The sequence below is a fragment of the Nycticebus coucang genome, chromosome 11 (assembly GCF_027406575.1).
Source record: "Nycticebus coucang isolate mNycCou1 chromosome 11, mNycCou1.pri, whole genome shotgun sequence".
Taxonomy (NCBI): Eukaryota; Metazoa; Chordata; class Mammalia; order Primates; family Lorisidae; genus Nycticebus; species Nycticebus coucang.
This window is the reverse complement of record NC_069790.1, coordinates 111210074-111225011: the sequence shown is the minus strand read 5'-3', so window position 1 is coordinate 111225011 and position 14938 is coordinate 111210074. Positions and strand designations below refer to the sequence as shown.

The 14938-nt window shown below is 46.8% G+C and overlaps 1 protein-coding gene and 1 pseudogene across 7 annotated transcripts in view; one reads left to right on the top strand and one right to left on the bottom strand.

The window, feature by feature from the left end:
* The first annotated feature begins 1848 nt into the window (after positions 1-1848).
* The window catches only part of SLC37A3 (solute carrier family 37 member 3), a 52659-nt gene continuing 39569 nt past the window's right edge, over positions 1849-14938 (top strand). For 5 of the 6 annotated variants that reach the window (XM_053609560.1, XM_053609562.1, XM_053609561.1 and 2 more), the window contains exons 1-3: positions 1849-1984; positions 7686-7833; positions 11447-11555. In XM_053609560.1, coding sequence (XP_053465535.1) covers positions 7745-7833; positions 11447-11555 — 198 coding nt within the window. In that variant the 5' untranslated portion in view covers positions 1849-1984; positions 7686-7744. Of the gene's footprint in view, positions 1985-7685; positions 7834-11446; positions 11556-14938 lie in introns of those variants that run through there. The other variant, XM_053609563.1, reaches the window with a different exon arrangement.
* On the bottom strand, positions 5269-5894 carry LOC128598782 (60S ribosomal protein L29-like; annotated as a pseudogene). The gene has a single exon (XR_008383702.1). The product of XR_008383702.1 is annotated as a 60S ribosomal protein L29-like (transcript).

Below are 14938 nucleotides of genomic sequence, written 5' to 3'. Positions count from 1 at the left end.
CCCGCCACCCTCGGTATATGGCGCCGGCGCCTTACCGACTGAGCCACAGGCGCCGCCCCCACAATATTTATTTATTTATTTACTTATAAAAATAAAGACAGTGTTTCACTATGTTGCTCGGGCTCATTTCAAACTCTTGGCCTCAAGCAGTACTTCGACTTTAGGTTTTCCAAGTATTAGGACTACAGACATGAATCACCACATCACCGTTTTTTGTTTTTTGTTTTAAATAGAAACAGAAACAGAGTCTCATGACATATTTTTAAGAATACAAGTGGAGGCGCCAGCCCCATATACCGAGGGTGGCGGGTTCAAACCCGGCCCTGGCCAAACTGCAACCAAAAAATAGCCGGGCGTTGTGGCGGGCGCCTGTAGTCCCAGCTGCTCAGGAGGCTGAGGCAAGAGAATCACTTGAGCCCAGGAGTTGGAGGTTGCTGTGAGCTGTGTGAGGCCACGGCCCTCTACCGAGGGCCATAAAGTGAGACTCTGTCTCTACAAAAAAAAAAAAAAAAAAAAAGAATGCAAGTGGAGGGCGGCGCCTGTGGCTCAGTGAGTAGGGCGCCAGCACCATATACCAAGGTTGAGGCAAGAGAATCACCGAAGCCCAAGAGCTGGACGTTCCTGCAAGCTGTGAAGCCACGGCACTCTACTACCCTGGGCTACAAAGTGAGACCTCTGTCTCTAAAAAAAAAAAAGGAATACAAGTGGCATATTTGGCTCTTTTAGTTTTGTTCACCCTGTTACAGAAAGCTCAGTCCTTGTCCCCAAGGCAGAATCAATGAGAATGAAGAATGTGGACAAGTAACTGAGGAAAAAGCAAAGAGTTTATTAATTTGCTGGCAAATGAGAAGGATGCCAGACTATCTCTCAAAGACTACCATCCTGCCTTTCAGCAGAAAAATAGGCCTTTTTATTGTTTTATTTTTATTTATTTATTTATTTATTTACTTATTTTTTTGTAGAGACACTTTTATGGCCCTCGGGTAGAGTGCCATGGCATCACACAGCTCACAGCAACCTCCAACTCCTGGGCTTAAGCGATTCTCTTGCCTCAGCCTCCCAATATTGTTTTATTTTTATTCTTTATTTTTGAGACAGAGTCTCACTCTGGTGCCCAGATCAGAATGCCTTAGCATCAACCTCCCTCACAGCAACCTCAAACTCTTGGGCTCCTGCCATCCTGGTCCGCCAGCCTCAGCCGGCTGAGTACCGGGGACTACAGACTCCTGCTACGATGCCGGACTATTTTTTCTATTTTTGGAAAAGACAGTCTTGCTCTTGCTAAGACTGTTCTGGAACTCCTGAGCTAAAGTAATTCTGCCTCCTCGGCCTCTTGGGAGTGGAGTTTTAGGATTACAGGCCTGAGCCACTGTGCCCAGCCAGGAGATTAAAAAAAAAAAATTATGTTTCTCCAACAGTTGAAAAAGAGCCCAGAGCCTTCTTCAGAGACAGACGCGTGTTGTAAGGTCTTTCAAGTTTTCCTGGAGGCCGCGGTGATTGATACTGGCAGACTAATTAATGGCCCTGCCTGCGTGGGCAACTGCATTTCATAAAACAAAACTCTAAAGTTTAGGCAGGTCAGTAGCACACTTAGTTGCCTGTTACTTTGTATAAACGCAAAAAAAGAAATAGCGCTTTTTGGAAAACAAAACTAATGTACACACCAGTGCTCCCTAAATCAGACCTTCTCTCTCCTTGGCCGCCCTCCCCAGCATCGCCCCGGGCTCCTTCTAGCAGCCGGGCTCCCAGCCCTGCCCCCGCGGCGCACCGGTGGGGGCTCCTCGCTCGGACTACAGCTCCCGGCGTGCCCCGGGCGGTCGGTCACGTGAGCGTCCGGAAACCCTGGCCGCGGCGCCCGGGCTGAGGTGGCTGCGGGGCGGACAGCAGCGGAGCTGAGCGGACCTGAGACCTGGGCGGGCCTGAGGAACCGAGCGGCTGGGCGGGAGCGCGGCGACTACTGCGGGTCTCGGGTGCGCTGGCCGCGGTGAGTGGGCCCGCGCAGGCTGGGGGCGAGGAGCGTGTCCGAGGGGCGCGGGGGCGCTGCCGAGATGCAGGCGGCGGCGGCGGGCGGGGTCGGCCGGCTGCTCGCTCCCCTCCGCCCGGCGCCCCGGGCTTGGGCTCCTGCGCCAGGTCTGCTGGGACTGCAGCGGGAAGAGGACGGGCGGAGGGGAGGGCCCTCTTAGAGACCCAGCGGCCCGGCCCGAGCCCACGCGGCGGCAGGGGCTTTGTGCCCCTCGCCCGCGCAGCCCGCCCGCGGGCCCCGAGTCTGGGGGAATTGGACTTAACAATAGTAAAGCTTACCGTGCAGACCAGGTGGAGGGATGCTTTCACCCAGGGACGCTCCTTGGAAAAGAGGTACCGAGGTTCAGAAGGGAGAAAGGTCTTAGTGGACTAACAGGTTTTGTTTTTTTGCTAACTATCATGATATCAAGCAGTTAGGTCAAATGACTTACTTGTTTCTTCACTGTTATTTGCAGCGTGTGCTCTGTTTATTCTGATTTTGGGCAGGGAATAATGGGAATAAGCCTTTTTTTTTTTTTTTTTGCGTTTTCTGAAATATAAGATTGTAGGCGATCTCGGGGTGAAGTTTACTGAAATGTGTATAAGAATAGTTCCCGGGGTGAGCAAACAATGACTCTTTATTGCTGTTATTGTCCACTGCTTTATTTCCGCCTTCAGACAAACAGTTGAAGGGAATGTCCACGATATCTTGGCGCTTGCGTTCTTTCCTGTAAATTAGGCTCTGTACTACCAACTCCGTGTCAATTACCTCATTGGTCCTTATTGGAGGAAATTGAGGCCCAAAGAAGTTAACAAAATGGAGTGTCTTGGATTTCAACTTGAACTTTTATGCCTCTTTGCGATCCACACCTGACTTGTCCTATGAATGACACCGTTCTTCTTTTTTTTTTTTGAGAGAGTCTCACTTTGTCACCCTGGGTAGAGTGCTATGGCATCATAGCTCACGGCAACCTCAAACTCCTGTGCTCAAGCCATCCTCTTGCCTCAGTCTCCTGGGCCTGCCAGAACACCCAGCTGTTCCAGTCTTGCTGTTGCTCAGACTGCTTTCAAACTCATGCGCTCAAGCAATCCTCCACCTTGGCCTCCCAGAGTGCTAGGATACAGGTTTGAGCCACTGTACCTGGCCTTTTCTTTTATTAACTTTCAATTCGTAGTGTATGGAGAAAGTAGAAAAGTCAGAAGACAGTGGGAATCTCCTTTCCCTGTTCTGAATCCACTCTGTTCCCCTGTACCAGTTTCTTTCATATCCTTGCACTATTTGTACCTAGGCACACATGCCAGGCAGATTCCCCCCTCCCTCTCCACAAGCACTTGACACACACTGTTTATTATGCATTTTTTTTTTCATTTGTCAGAGGGTTGAGGTCCATCCATATCAGCACCTACAGAGTGGCCATGATCTTCTGAACACATGCACAGTCTTCTAAGACATGAACAAATATTGATGTTTAACTGATCCGTCGCTGTTCAGCTGGGTGGTTCCCAATCCTTTGCCAAGCCACACAGTCAAGAGCTCGCCTGGCACCTTTCTACTTTGTTCACGCACCTCCCAACCTCCCACCAGTCCTCCACGCTCACCACTTCCTACCTCCCCACACTTGGTCCCCCTCCGGTCCCTGCCCGCCCTGGGCACCTGCCACCTTGGGGTCTTTGTGTTTGCTGTTTCATGGGAGAAATGCTTTTTCCTGTTTCTTTGCAAATAGAAACCTTTCTTAGCTTGTCACTGAAATGTCATCCCATAGAGTGGCCTGTCCTGATCACCTTATCTAAAATGGTCTCCCTCATCCCTGTTTCTTTACTTCAGAGCATTTCTCTCAATATAATTATCTGATTTCATTGTTTACTTGTTTATACCTATGTTGTCCATAAAAGCAGAGGCTGTCTCTATCCTAAGTTCATATCTATATTCCCAGGGATCTAGTCTGCTATTTAGAAGGTTCTGGTAAAGAGTATCTATTTTTATCCGAGTCTTGGGATGTCAGTGAAGGGTTTTAAGCAGGGGCTGATTTATGTTTGAAGATGCATTTCTGGCTGGTATTTTGAGGCTAAGTTGGGTGGGGATGGATATGAAACGGTGAAACCTGCGGGTGGCTGTTGGAGTAGGCAAATTGGAGATGCTGGTGGTTAATCTTAGGCTGGGGGCAAGTGGAGGTGGAGAGAGGAGGGTGGATTTGGATTGTATCTTGGAGGTGAATTAGATTGGACTTGGTGATGGGTTGGTTGTGGAAGCCGAAACAAAATTAATGAAGGATATCCCCTAGTAACATTGGCAGCCTAGGCAGATGGCAGTACCCTTTACTGAAGTGGGGAATGCCACACGTGGGGGTAGATTTGGAAGGAGAAATGAACTATTCTGTTTTAAATCCATGAAGGGATATCAGGTGGTCAGTTACAACCTGGAGGGTCTGAGTTAGAGCCATGAATCTGGGAGTTGTTGGCATAAAGGCATGATACTAGATGAAGGAGGGCAAGTTGTAAGAGGTTTAAAAAGAGAGCTGTGAAGTAGCTGTCTCAGAGGTTGAGAAAGCAAAATTATTAGGGAAGTATAGGCTTGCTGGCCATGTTGTGTGCCCTCTGAGGTTTGTGGTTTTGAATCTAAAACATGTAACCAGCCTGCTTGAGTGATTTTTCTCTGGCAAAACTCAGCCACTTGGGTGCAGGGAATGAGGACAGTTTATTTACATTTTGTTAGTGGAATTTTATAGTCTTACTCTGCTCCTAATTTTGTTAACATTTTTCAGGAATGAAATTAGCTGCATTCTACTGATTTGGAATTAATCCTGGGCAGATCAATAGCTAAAATAATTATCTTTTTTTTGTGGTTTTTGGCCGAGGCTGGGTTTGAACCCACCACCTCCAGCATATGGGACTGGCGCCCTATCCCTTTGAGCCACAGGCGCCACCCTAAAATAATTATCTTTTATGTACTTTTTTTTTTCTTTTTGCAGAGACAGAGTCTCACTGTACCGTCCTCAGGTAGAGTGCCATGACGTCACACGGCTCACAGCAACCTCCAACTCCTGGGCTTATGCGATTCTCTTGCCTCAGCCTCCCGAGCAGCTGGGACTACAGGCGCCCGCCACAACGCCTGGCTATTTTTTTTTTTTTGTTGCGGTTTGGCCGGGACTGGGTTTGAACCCGCCATCCTCGGCATATGGCGCCCTACTCACTGAGCCACAGGCGCTGCCCCTTATGTACTTTTTATTATTTTTTTTTTTATTTTTTTTGTTTTTTTTTTAAATTCTGCCTCAAGTTTATTTGTACAAATAGCACAGGAGGACCCCAGCCCCATACAGACAGCAGCCTAGAGGTCACACCAGTCCTTTTGTCCTCATGGCAGACAGGTGCCTCTACTCTGGAGCCTTCGTGGGGGCCTGGGCACCTTTGGGAGCCTGAGCTGGAACTGAAGCTGGAGCTGCAGATGAAGCAGCAGATTGGGCCTTTGATCCTTAGCCTTAGCCTTTGGCCGGCAGAGCCTGCGACCCTTGGCAATGTGTGCACGAGCACGCTTCCCAAGCTTGGGGTGGGCAATGTAGGCAAGTCGACTGAGTTTACGGCTGGCACCCTTTGGAATCTTGGTCTTAGCCTCCTTGGGCTTTATAAGGGCCTTTATAGCTTCAGCACGTGCACTCACGGCCTTGGCATTGTTGGCCTGCATCTTCTTCAGGCCCTTCTTGTTGTGCTTCTTGGCAAAGCGCATGTTCCTCAGGAACTTGGGATCTACCCCCTTAAGAGATTCATATCTTTGTGATCGGGGTTTCTTGATGCCATTTCTGTGCCATTTTCGAGACTGGTTGTGTGTGGTGTGGTTCTTGGACTTGGCCATGTCTGCACCGCAACCCGCAACGGCCGAAGCGCCTACGACCGGAAGAGAAAAGGGCCCTTATGTACTTTTTAGAGATGGCATCTTACTCTGTCACCCATGCTAGAGTATAATGACTCTATCATAGCTCACTGTAACTTTGAACTCTCAGGAGTTTGAAGTTACAGTGAGCTATGATAGAGCCTCAGCTTCCCTACTAGCTAGGACTATAGGTAGGTGCTCCTGTGCCTGGCTAAGTTTTCTTATTTATTTTTTTATTTTTGAAACAGAGTATTATTATGTCGCCCTCGGTAGAGTGCCATGGTGTCTCAGCTCACAGCAATCTCAAACTCTTGGGCTTAAGCGAGTCTCTTGCCTCAGCCTCCAGAGTAACCGGGACTACAGATGCCTGCCACAATGCCTGGCTGTTTTTTGGTTGCAGTTGTCGTTGTTTAGCAGGCCCTGGCCAGGCTTGAACCTGCCAGCGTCCTACTCACTGAGCTATGGGTGTTGAGCCAGTTTTCTTATTTTTTGTAGAGATGGGGTATTGCTATGTTGCCTAGGCTGGTTCTGGGCTCAAGTGATTATGCTGCCTCAGCCTCCTAAGGCCCTGGGATTATAGACAAGTGCTGTCACCTCTGGCCTAGAACTTTTATTTCTTATGTTTAATACTCATTTTATTTCTTCTGAGTTGTCTATTTCCTCTACTCATTTTTTTGGGTAAAAATTAGTGATTTTCTTACCAGTTTGTGTAAGAGTTCTTTTTTTCTTTCTTTTATTTTTCTTTCTTTATTTTTTTTTTTGAGACAGAATCTTACTTTGTCACCCTCGGTAGAGTGCTGTGGCATCACGTAACTCATAGCAACCTCAAACTCTCGGGCTCAAGCTATTCTCTTGCCTTAGCCTCCTGAGTAGCTGGGACTACAGGCACCTACCACAATGTCTGACTATTTTTAGAGATGGGTCTTGCGCTTGCTCAGGCTGGTCTCAAACCCGTGAGCTCAGGCAGTCCACCCACTTCAGCCTCCCAGAGTGCTAGGATTACAGGTATGAGCCACCATACTCAGCCCTTAAAGTTCTTTCTGTTTAGGATATCTTTTGTAAAGGTTTTTGCTTGCTTTCTTTTCTTTCTTTTTTGTTGAATAGCTATAAAATATCTTTTTTTTTTTTTTTTTTGTAGAGACAGAGTCTCACTGTACTGCCCTCGGGTAGAGTGCCATGACTTCACACGGCTCACAGCAACCTCTAACTCTTGGGCTTACGCGATTCTCTTGCCTCAGCCTCCCAAGCAGCTGGGACTACAAGCGCCTGCCACAACGCCTGGCTATTTTTTTGTTGCAGTTTGGCCGGGGCTGGGTTTGAACCCGCCACCATCAGCATATGGGGCCGGCGCCCTACTCACTGAGCCCCAGGCGCCGCCCTATAAAATATCTTTAATCCAGTTTTCTGGTGTCAAATAACCTATGAGTTTTATTTATTTATTTATTCGTTTGAGACAGTCTCAAGCTGTCGCCCTGGGTAGAGTGCTGTGTTGTCACAGCTCACAGCAACCTCCAACTCTTGGGCTTAAGTGATTCTCCTGCCTCCCCAAGTATCTGGGACTACCGGTGTCCGCCACAATGCCCGGCTACTTTTTTTTTGGTTGTAGTTGTCATTGTTGTCTGGCGGCCCAGGGTGGATTCAAACCGCCAGCTCCAGTGTACGTGATCGGCGCTCTAGCCGCTGAACTACAGGCACTGAGCCAACCTATGAGTTTTTGATTCCCCAAAGGCCTGATTATAACCTGACTGGTCTAATTACTTCAGTTTTTGAATAGACTGTCTATTTTGAATAATGTTAATAATGTGTTTTATCTTTCCAGAAAGAAGAAATGATGTAAATCATTCACTATCTACTTTACGGCTAAAAGTGAGGAAGAACATGGCCTGGCCAAGTATTTTTCAGAGAGGAACTCTGTTTTCCCAGTTTAGCCATCATCACGTCGTTGTGTTCCTGCTCACCTTCTTCAGGTAAGCAGGTTGCCGTGAGAGCAATATTGCAGTGTAAGTGTCTAGTGCACTGATGGGCATAGGCTTATGATGAAATAGACTGGTTATTCCTTCTGTTGTACTTTTGGTTAACTCTACTATAGTAGTTCTCAAGGGCTGTTTTGCCCTCAGGGGACAGTTGGCAGTGTCTGGAGATACTTTTGATGTTGTAGGGAGAGACCAGCAATGCTGTTAAATATCTTACCATGCACAGGGCAACCCCCACAACAAAGAATCTTTTGGTCTAGCTGGGGGAGGTGGCTCACAGCTATAATCCTAGCACTTGGGAGGCTGAGGCAGGTGGATTGCCTGAGCTCACAAGTTCGAGACCACCCTGAGCAAGCGCAAGACCCCATCTCTAAAAATACTCGGGTATTGTGGTGGGCGCCTGTAGTCCCAGCTACTCAGGGGGCTAAGGCAAGAGAATAGTTTGAGCCCAAGTGTTTGAGGTTGCTGTGAGCTATGTGATGCTGCAGCATTCTACTTTGGTCCAAAATGTCAATAGTATAGAGGTTGAAAAGCCCTGATCTAATGTAAAGTCCTCTGTTAAAACCAAAGGCTTGAGAACAACAGATATGAACATTCAGGGAATGCCCAGTGCCTCCTGGAGCAATAAAGGTGCTAAGAGGGAATTGTAAGGAACTTTGTGTTTTTTTTGAGACAGAGTCTCACTATGTTGCCCTCAGTAGAGTGCGGTGGCATCACAGCTCACAGCAACTTTAAACTCTTGGGCTTAACGCGATTCTCCTGCCTCCCCAGGTATCTGGGACTACAGGTGTCCGCCACAATGCCCGGCTATTTTTGTTGTTGTTGCAGTTGTCACTGTTGTTTAGCTGACTGGGGTGAGGTTCAAACTCACCAGATTTGGTGCACGTGCCCGGCGCTGTACCCACTGTGCTATGGGTGCCAAACTGTAAGGAACTTTGTTAACTCCTCTGAGATCCCTGAGTGTTACTAGATCTTGCTTGACTAGTCAGGATGACTGAAAAAATTATCCATGTTTGTGATTCTGTAGTCACAAGTGTTATCTTTTTTATTTATTTATTTATTTATTTATTTATTTTTGTAGAGACAGAGTCTCACTGTACCGCCCTCGGGTAGAGTGCCGTGGCGTCACACGGCTCACAGCAACCTCTAACTCTTGGGCTTACGTGATTCTCTTGCCTCAGCCTCCTGAGCAGCTGGGACTACAGGCGCGCGCCACAACGCCCGGCTGTTTTTCTGTTGCAGTTTGGCCGGGGCTGGGTCCGAACCCGCCACCCTCGGCATATGGGGCCGGCGCCTTACTCACTGAGCCACAGGCACTGCCCCACAAGTGTTATCTTTAGTAACATAAATATATCAGTCCATTGGGTGTTAAGGGAGTGTTATATAAAAACTCTGTTAGTCAACTATTTTTGATATTTCTGCTGAGTAGATTTTATTATTAATCTTTATTGATGGAATAAAGATGTAAATAATGATGAAATAATTTTTTTTTTTTTTGAGACAGAGTCTCAAGCTATAGCCCTGGGTAGAGTGCTGTGGTGTCATAGCTCACAGCAACCTTTAACTCCTGGGGTAAAGCAATTCTCTTGCCTCAGCCTCCCAAGGAGCTGGGACTATAGGCATCCGCCACAATGCCCGGCTATTTTTTAGAGATGAGGTCTCACTCTTGCTCAGGCTGGTGATCTCAGGCAATCCACCTGCCTCGGCCTCCCAAGTGCTAGGATTACAGGCGTGAGCCACTGTACCCAGCCTGAAGTTTTTAAGGTAAAAACTTGGAAAATGCTTATCTAATTATATAAGAGTTGGTATGTAATTTTGGATGCTTGGTTTAGGAGCTATTTATGAGGCATGGGAGGCTGACATTGAGATAAGGAAAAGACAATGACCTGAGGAAAAAGCTACTTGAATAGCTAGTACATTAGTGGCCAGTGGTTTCTATAGACTTAAAATCTTCCAGAACTGCAGATAGTGAGTTAAAGTGAATTGGGATCAGTCACAAATCCAGCTGCTAGTTCTGGGAAAAAGGTAAGAGTGAGCATGGACTCACAGTAAGGATGACTGGTTATCTTTTCCTTTAGGTTAGTGCAGAGACTGTCTCAATTGATAGTTCTTACAAGCAGTACTTTTGTTTTCTTTTGAGATAGAGTCTCACTGTGCCACCCTTGGTAGAGTGCTGTGGTGTCACAGCTCACAGCAACCTCAAACTCTTGGGTTTAAGTGATTCTGGCCTCAGCCTACTGAGTAGCTGGGACTACAGGCGCCTGCCACAATGCCTGGCTGTTTTTTTTTGTTGTTGTTGTTGCAGTTGTCATTTGTGTTTAGCAGGCCCTGGATGGGTTTGAACCCACTAGCCTCGGTGCACGTGCCTGGAGCCATAACCACTATGCTATCTGTGCCGAGCCAAGCAGTACTTGTTTTTTTTTTTTTTTCAGAAGTACAAGCTTGCAGGAGGCCGGCTAACCTTATTTGCAGGATAGCCCCGAGCAACCTCTGCAGTAGCCTTTTATTGACACAGCATAAGACAGGTGAGGGGAGTATTAGATAATGACTCCGTGCCTAAGAATCCTGGGCTCAGGCTCTTTCTCCACGAGGAGCACCTGCAGACGAATCGCCCGAGGGTCTGTTCCCCAGCTGCAAATCATCTTGCTCAGAGGTTGTCTGGCTCTTGGCGTCCTCCACACTATATCACTAAGACAATAAACCCCTTTATGTTCTGTGTCTGCCCTTCCCAACATGGTGACCAGCGGCCATATGTAGCTATTGAGATACTTGCGGTGGGGTTTGTCCACATTGAGATATGTAGTTAGTGTAAAATACACACTGGATTTCTAGGACTTAGTAGAAATAAAAAGGATGTAAAATAGCTTAGTAATAATTTTATATTGAATACATATTAACATGATAATATTTGTGCCATACTTGGCTCAAAAAAAAAAAGTTAAGAAATTAAAATCTATTATTAAAATTTTTTTTCTTTTGGAAATGAGGCTACTAGAAAATATGTCTCACACTACGTTTTGTTAGACAGCACTGTTCAATATCAGTCTTTCTCAAACCCAGTGACCCATCAGAAACATGTAGGAAACAAAACAATATTTAAAAACCCACAGCATCCTGGTCTCTATTCTAGATCTACTCAGTGAGTCTTAGGAATCTGTATTTTTGAAAAACTCTCCAGATGATTTTGAGGCCATTAATTAGTAGAATGTTTGCAAGCAGTACTTTTTTTTTTTTTTTGTAGAGACAGAGTCTCACTTTATGGCCCTCGGTAGAGTGCCGTGGCATCACACAGCTCACAGCAACCTTCAACTCCTGGGCTTAAGCGATTCTCGTGCCTCAGCCTCCCAAGTAGCTGGGACTACAGGCGCCTGCCACAACACCCAGCTATTTTTTGGTTGCAGTTCAGCCGGGGCCGGGTTTGAACCCGCCACCCTCGGTATATGGGGCTGGTGCCCTACCAACTGAGCCACAGGTGCCGCCCAGCAAGCAGTACTTTTTTTAAGAGAAAAATTGTAGAATTGAATAAAACAAATATGGCATATTTCTATAATTTTGTTGAATACTGTTTTCTTTGTTCTTCTTCAGCTGTATTTCTTCTATTTTGCAGTTATTCATTGCTCCATGCTTCAAGAAAAACATTTAGCAATGTCAAAGTCAGTATCTCTGAGCAATGGACCCCAAGTGCTTTTAACACATCACTTGAACTACCCAAAGAGGTAAGCGGAACAAATGTGGTAGTGACTTAAGAAGGGGACCATACCCACTCCTAAATTCTTCTTAAGTTCTTTTCTTTTTATATCATTTGCGTGCTTAGATCTCTGGCATGGCTTACTATTTCCTGTGGCATAAGGTCCAAACTGTTCTGCCAGTTTCTTTTTTTTTTTTGTGGTTTTTGGCCGGGGCTGGGTTTGAACCCGCCACCTCCGGCATATGGGACCGGCGCCCTACTCCTTGAGCTATAGGCGCTGCCCTGTTCTACCAGTTTCAAAGCCTGCTCTAACTCAGGCCCATTTTACCTATCCAGCCAGAGTATTTTTTCCTGTCTTGAAATTACAAATCTGGTGAGGCTATTTTTTCACTGAGATTCCCAAGTACTGTGCTCATTTCTGCCTTTGAGATTTTTTTTTTTTTTGAGACAGAGCCTCAAGCTGTCACCCTGGGTAGAGAGCTGTGGCATCACAGCTCATAGCAATCTCCAACTCCTGGCCTCAAGCGATTCTCCTGCCTCCGCCTCCCAAGTAGCTGGGACTATAGGCACCCGCCACAATACCCCGCTATTTTTTGGTTGCAGCCATCGTTGTTTGGCAGGCCCAGGCTGGATTCGAACCCACCAGTTCAGGTGTATGTAGCTGGCGCCTTAGCTGCTTGAGCCACAGGTGCTGAGCCATATTAGAGCTTTTATTTTAATGCATAGCTGTATTAGGTGCTAATTTTTTTCAAGTTGTAAAATACTTATTTTTTTTTTTTTTGAGACAGAGTCTCAAGCTATTGCCCTGGGTAGAGTGTTAATGGTGTCACAGCTCACAGCAAGTTCTTGGGCATAAGTGATTCTCTTGCCTCAGCCTCCCAAATAGCTGGGACTATAGCACCCACCACAACACGTGGCTATTTTTTGTTGTTGGAGTTGTCATTGTTGTTTAACTGGCGTTGGCTGGGTTTGAACCAGTGAGCCTCAGTGTATGTGGCCGCACTGTAACCACTGTGCTGTGGGCAAAGAGCCTTTACTTAATTTCTGTGAAAGATTTTTTTTTTTCAACATTGCTGGTTGTGGTTTTTCTCTTTAATATTCTAAATTTGAGGCCAGGCTTGGTGGCTCATGCCTGTAATCCTAGCACACTGGGAAGCCTAGGGTGGTGGAGCACCTGTGCTCAAGAGTTTGAGAGCAAGAGCCAGGCTCTGTCTCTACTAAAAATAGAAAAACTGGCCACTGTGGTGAGCGCCTGTAGTCCTAGCTACTCGGTGGGTGGGTGGGGGCCGGACCTGAGGCAGGAGGATCACTTGAGTGCAAGAGTTTGAGGTTGCTGTGAGCTATGATTTCATCGTACTCTACAGAGGGTGACAAAGTGAGAGTCTGTAAAAAAAAAGAGTTTGAGGTCACTATGAGCTATGACACCATGGTACCCTACTCAGGGAAATAGAGTGAGACTCTGTCTCAAAACAAACAAACAGGGCGGCACCTGTGGCTCAGTGAGCAGGGCGCTAGCCCCATATACCGAGGGTAGAGGGTTCAAACCCGGCCCCGGCCAAACTGCAACAAAAAAATAGCCGGGCGTTGTGGCAAGTGCCTGTAGTCCCAGTTAACTCGGGAGGCTCACCTAAGCCCAGGAGTTGGAGGTTGCTGTGAGCTGTGTGATGCCACGGCACTCTACCAAGGGCAATAAAGTGTAACTCTGTCTCTAGGAAAAAAAACAAAACAAACAAACAAACAAAAAAAGGCTCAGTGCCTATAGCTCAGCAACTAGGGTGCTGGCCACAAACACCAGGGCTGGCAGGTTCAAACCTAGCCCGGGCCTGCCAAACAACAATGGCAACTACAATAAAAAAAAGATAGCTGGGCATTGTGGTGGGCACCTGTAGTCCCCAGCTAGTTGGGAGGCTAAGGCAAGAGAATCACTTGAATCCAAGAGCTTGAGGTTGCTGTGAGCTAAGAAGCCATGGCACTCTACCAAGGGTGACCAAATGAGACTCTTGTCTCAAAAAAAAATAAAAATTGTAGGGGCGGCACCTGTGGCTCAAAGGAGTAGGGCACCAGCCCCATATGCCAGAGGTGGCGGGTTCAAACCCAGCCCCGGCCAAAAATTGCAAAAAAAAAATTGTAAATTAAAAATCTCTTTCCTGTACCAACCATCTCAGAAATGCCAGTACATTATAATGAATGGGTACTTCGGAAATGATTCAGTTCAGTGGTTCTTTAACTTTTTGGTCTTAGGACTCCTAAGGGCTTTTAGTCATGTGGGTTTAGATATGAAAACTGAGAATTTAAAAAATACAGTAGGTTTTCTAGTTTTAGTTTTTTTTTTTTTTTAGAGACAGAGTCTCATTTCATTTCATAGCTCTCCTTAGAGTGCTGTGGTGTCATAGCTCACAGCAATCTCCAACTCTTGGACTTAGGTGATTCTCTTGCCTCAGCCTCCCGAGTAGCTGGGAGTACAGGTGCCTGCCACAACGCCCAGCTATTTTTTGTTGCAGTTTGGCCAGGGCCGGGTTTGAACCCGCCACTCTCGGAATATGGGGCGAGGGCCCTACCCACTCAGCACAGGAGCTGCCCTTTTTTTTTTTTTTTTTTTTTTTTGAGACAGAGGCTCACTATTTCGCCTTGGTAGAGTGCTGTGACATCACAGCTCATAGCAACCTCAAACTCTTGGGCTTACGTGATTCTCTTGTCTCAGCCTCTCAGCCTCCCAAGAAACTGGGAATACAGGTGCCTGCCTGCCACAATGCCTGGCTATTTTCTTGTTGCAGTTGTCATGGTTGTTTAGCTGGCCCTGGCCGAGCTCTAACCCACCAGCCTCCATGTACGTGGCTGGCCCTGTAACTACTGTGCTACAGTTGCCACACCGGTAGCTTAGTGGTTAGGGTATTGGCCACATGCACTGGGGTTGGTGGGTTTGAACCCAGCCCCAGGCCTGCTAAACAACCATGACAACAACAACAACAAAATAGTCAGGTGTTGTGGCAGGTGCCTGTAGTCCCAGCTACTAGGGAGGCTGAGGTAAGAGAATCACTTGAGCCCAAGAATTTGAAGTTGCTATGAGCTGTGATACCACAGCATTCTACTGAGGGTGACATAGTGAGACTCTGTCTCAAAAAAAGAAAAACTGAGGCAAGAGAATTGCTTGAGCCCAAGTGTTTGATGTTACTGTGAGCTATGATGCTACGGCGTTCTACCAAGGGCAACAAAGTGAGACTATCTAAAAAAAAAAAAAATAGTTTTGACCTTGTAGACCCGCTTGTAGAAAGGCTCTTGAAGCACTTCCCTCCCCCGCATGTTCCCTAGATCACTGTGGGAGAGCTATTCTCTGTACCCCATAAGTGTGGACAAGTATTACGTGTCAATTAAAAATAATAAAAGCAGGAATGGTGCCTGTGGCTCAAAGGA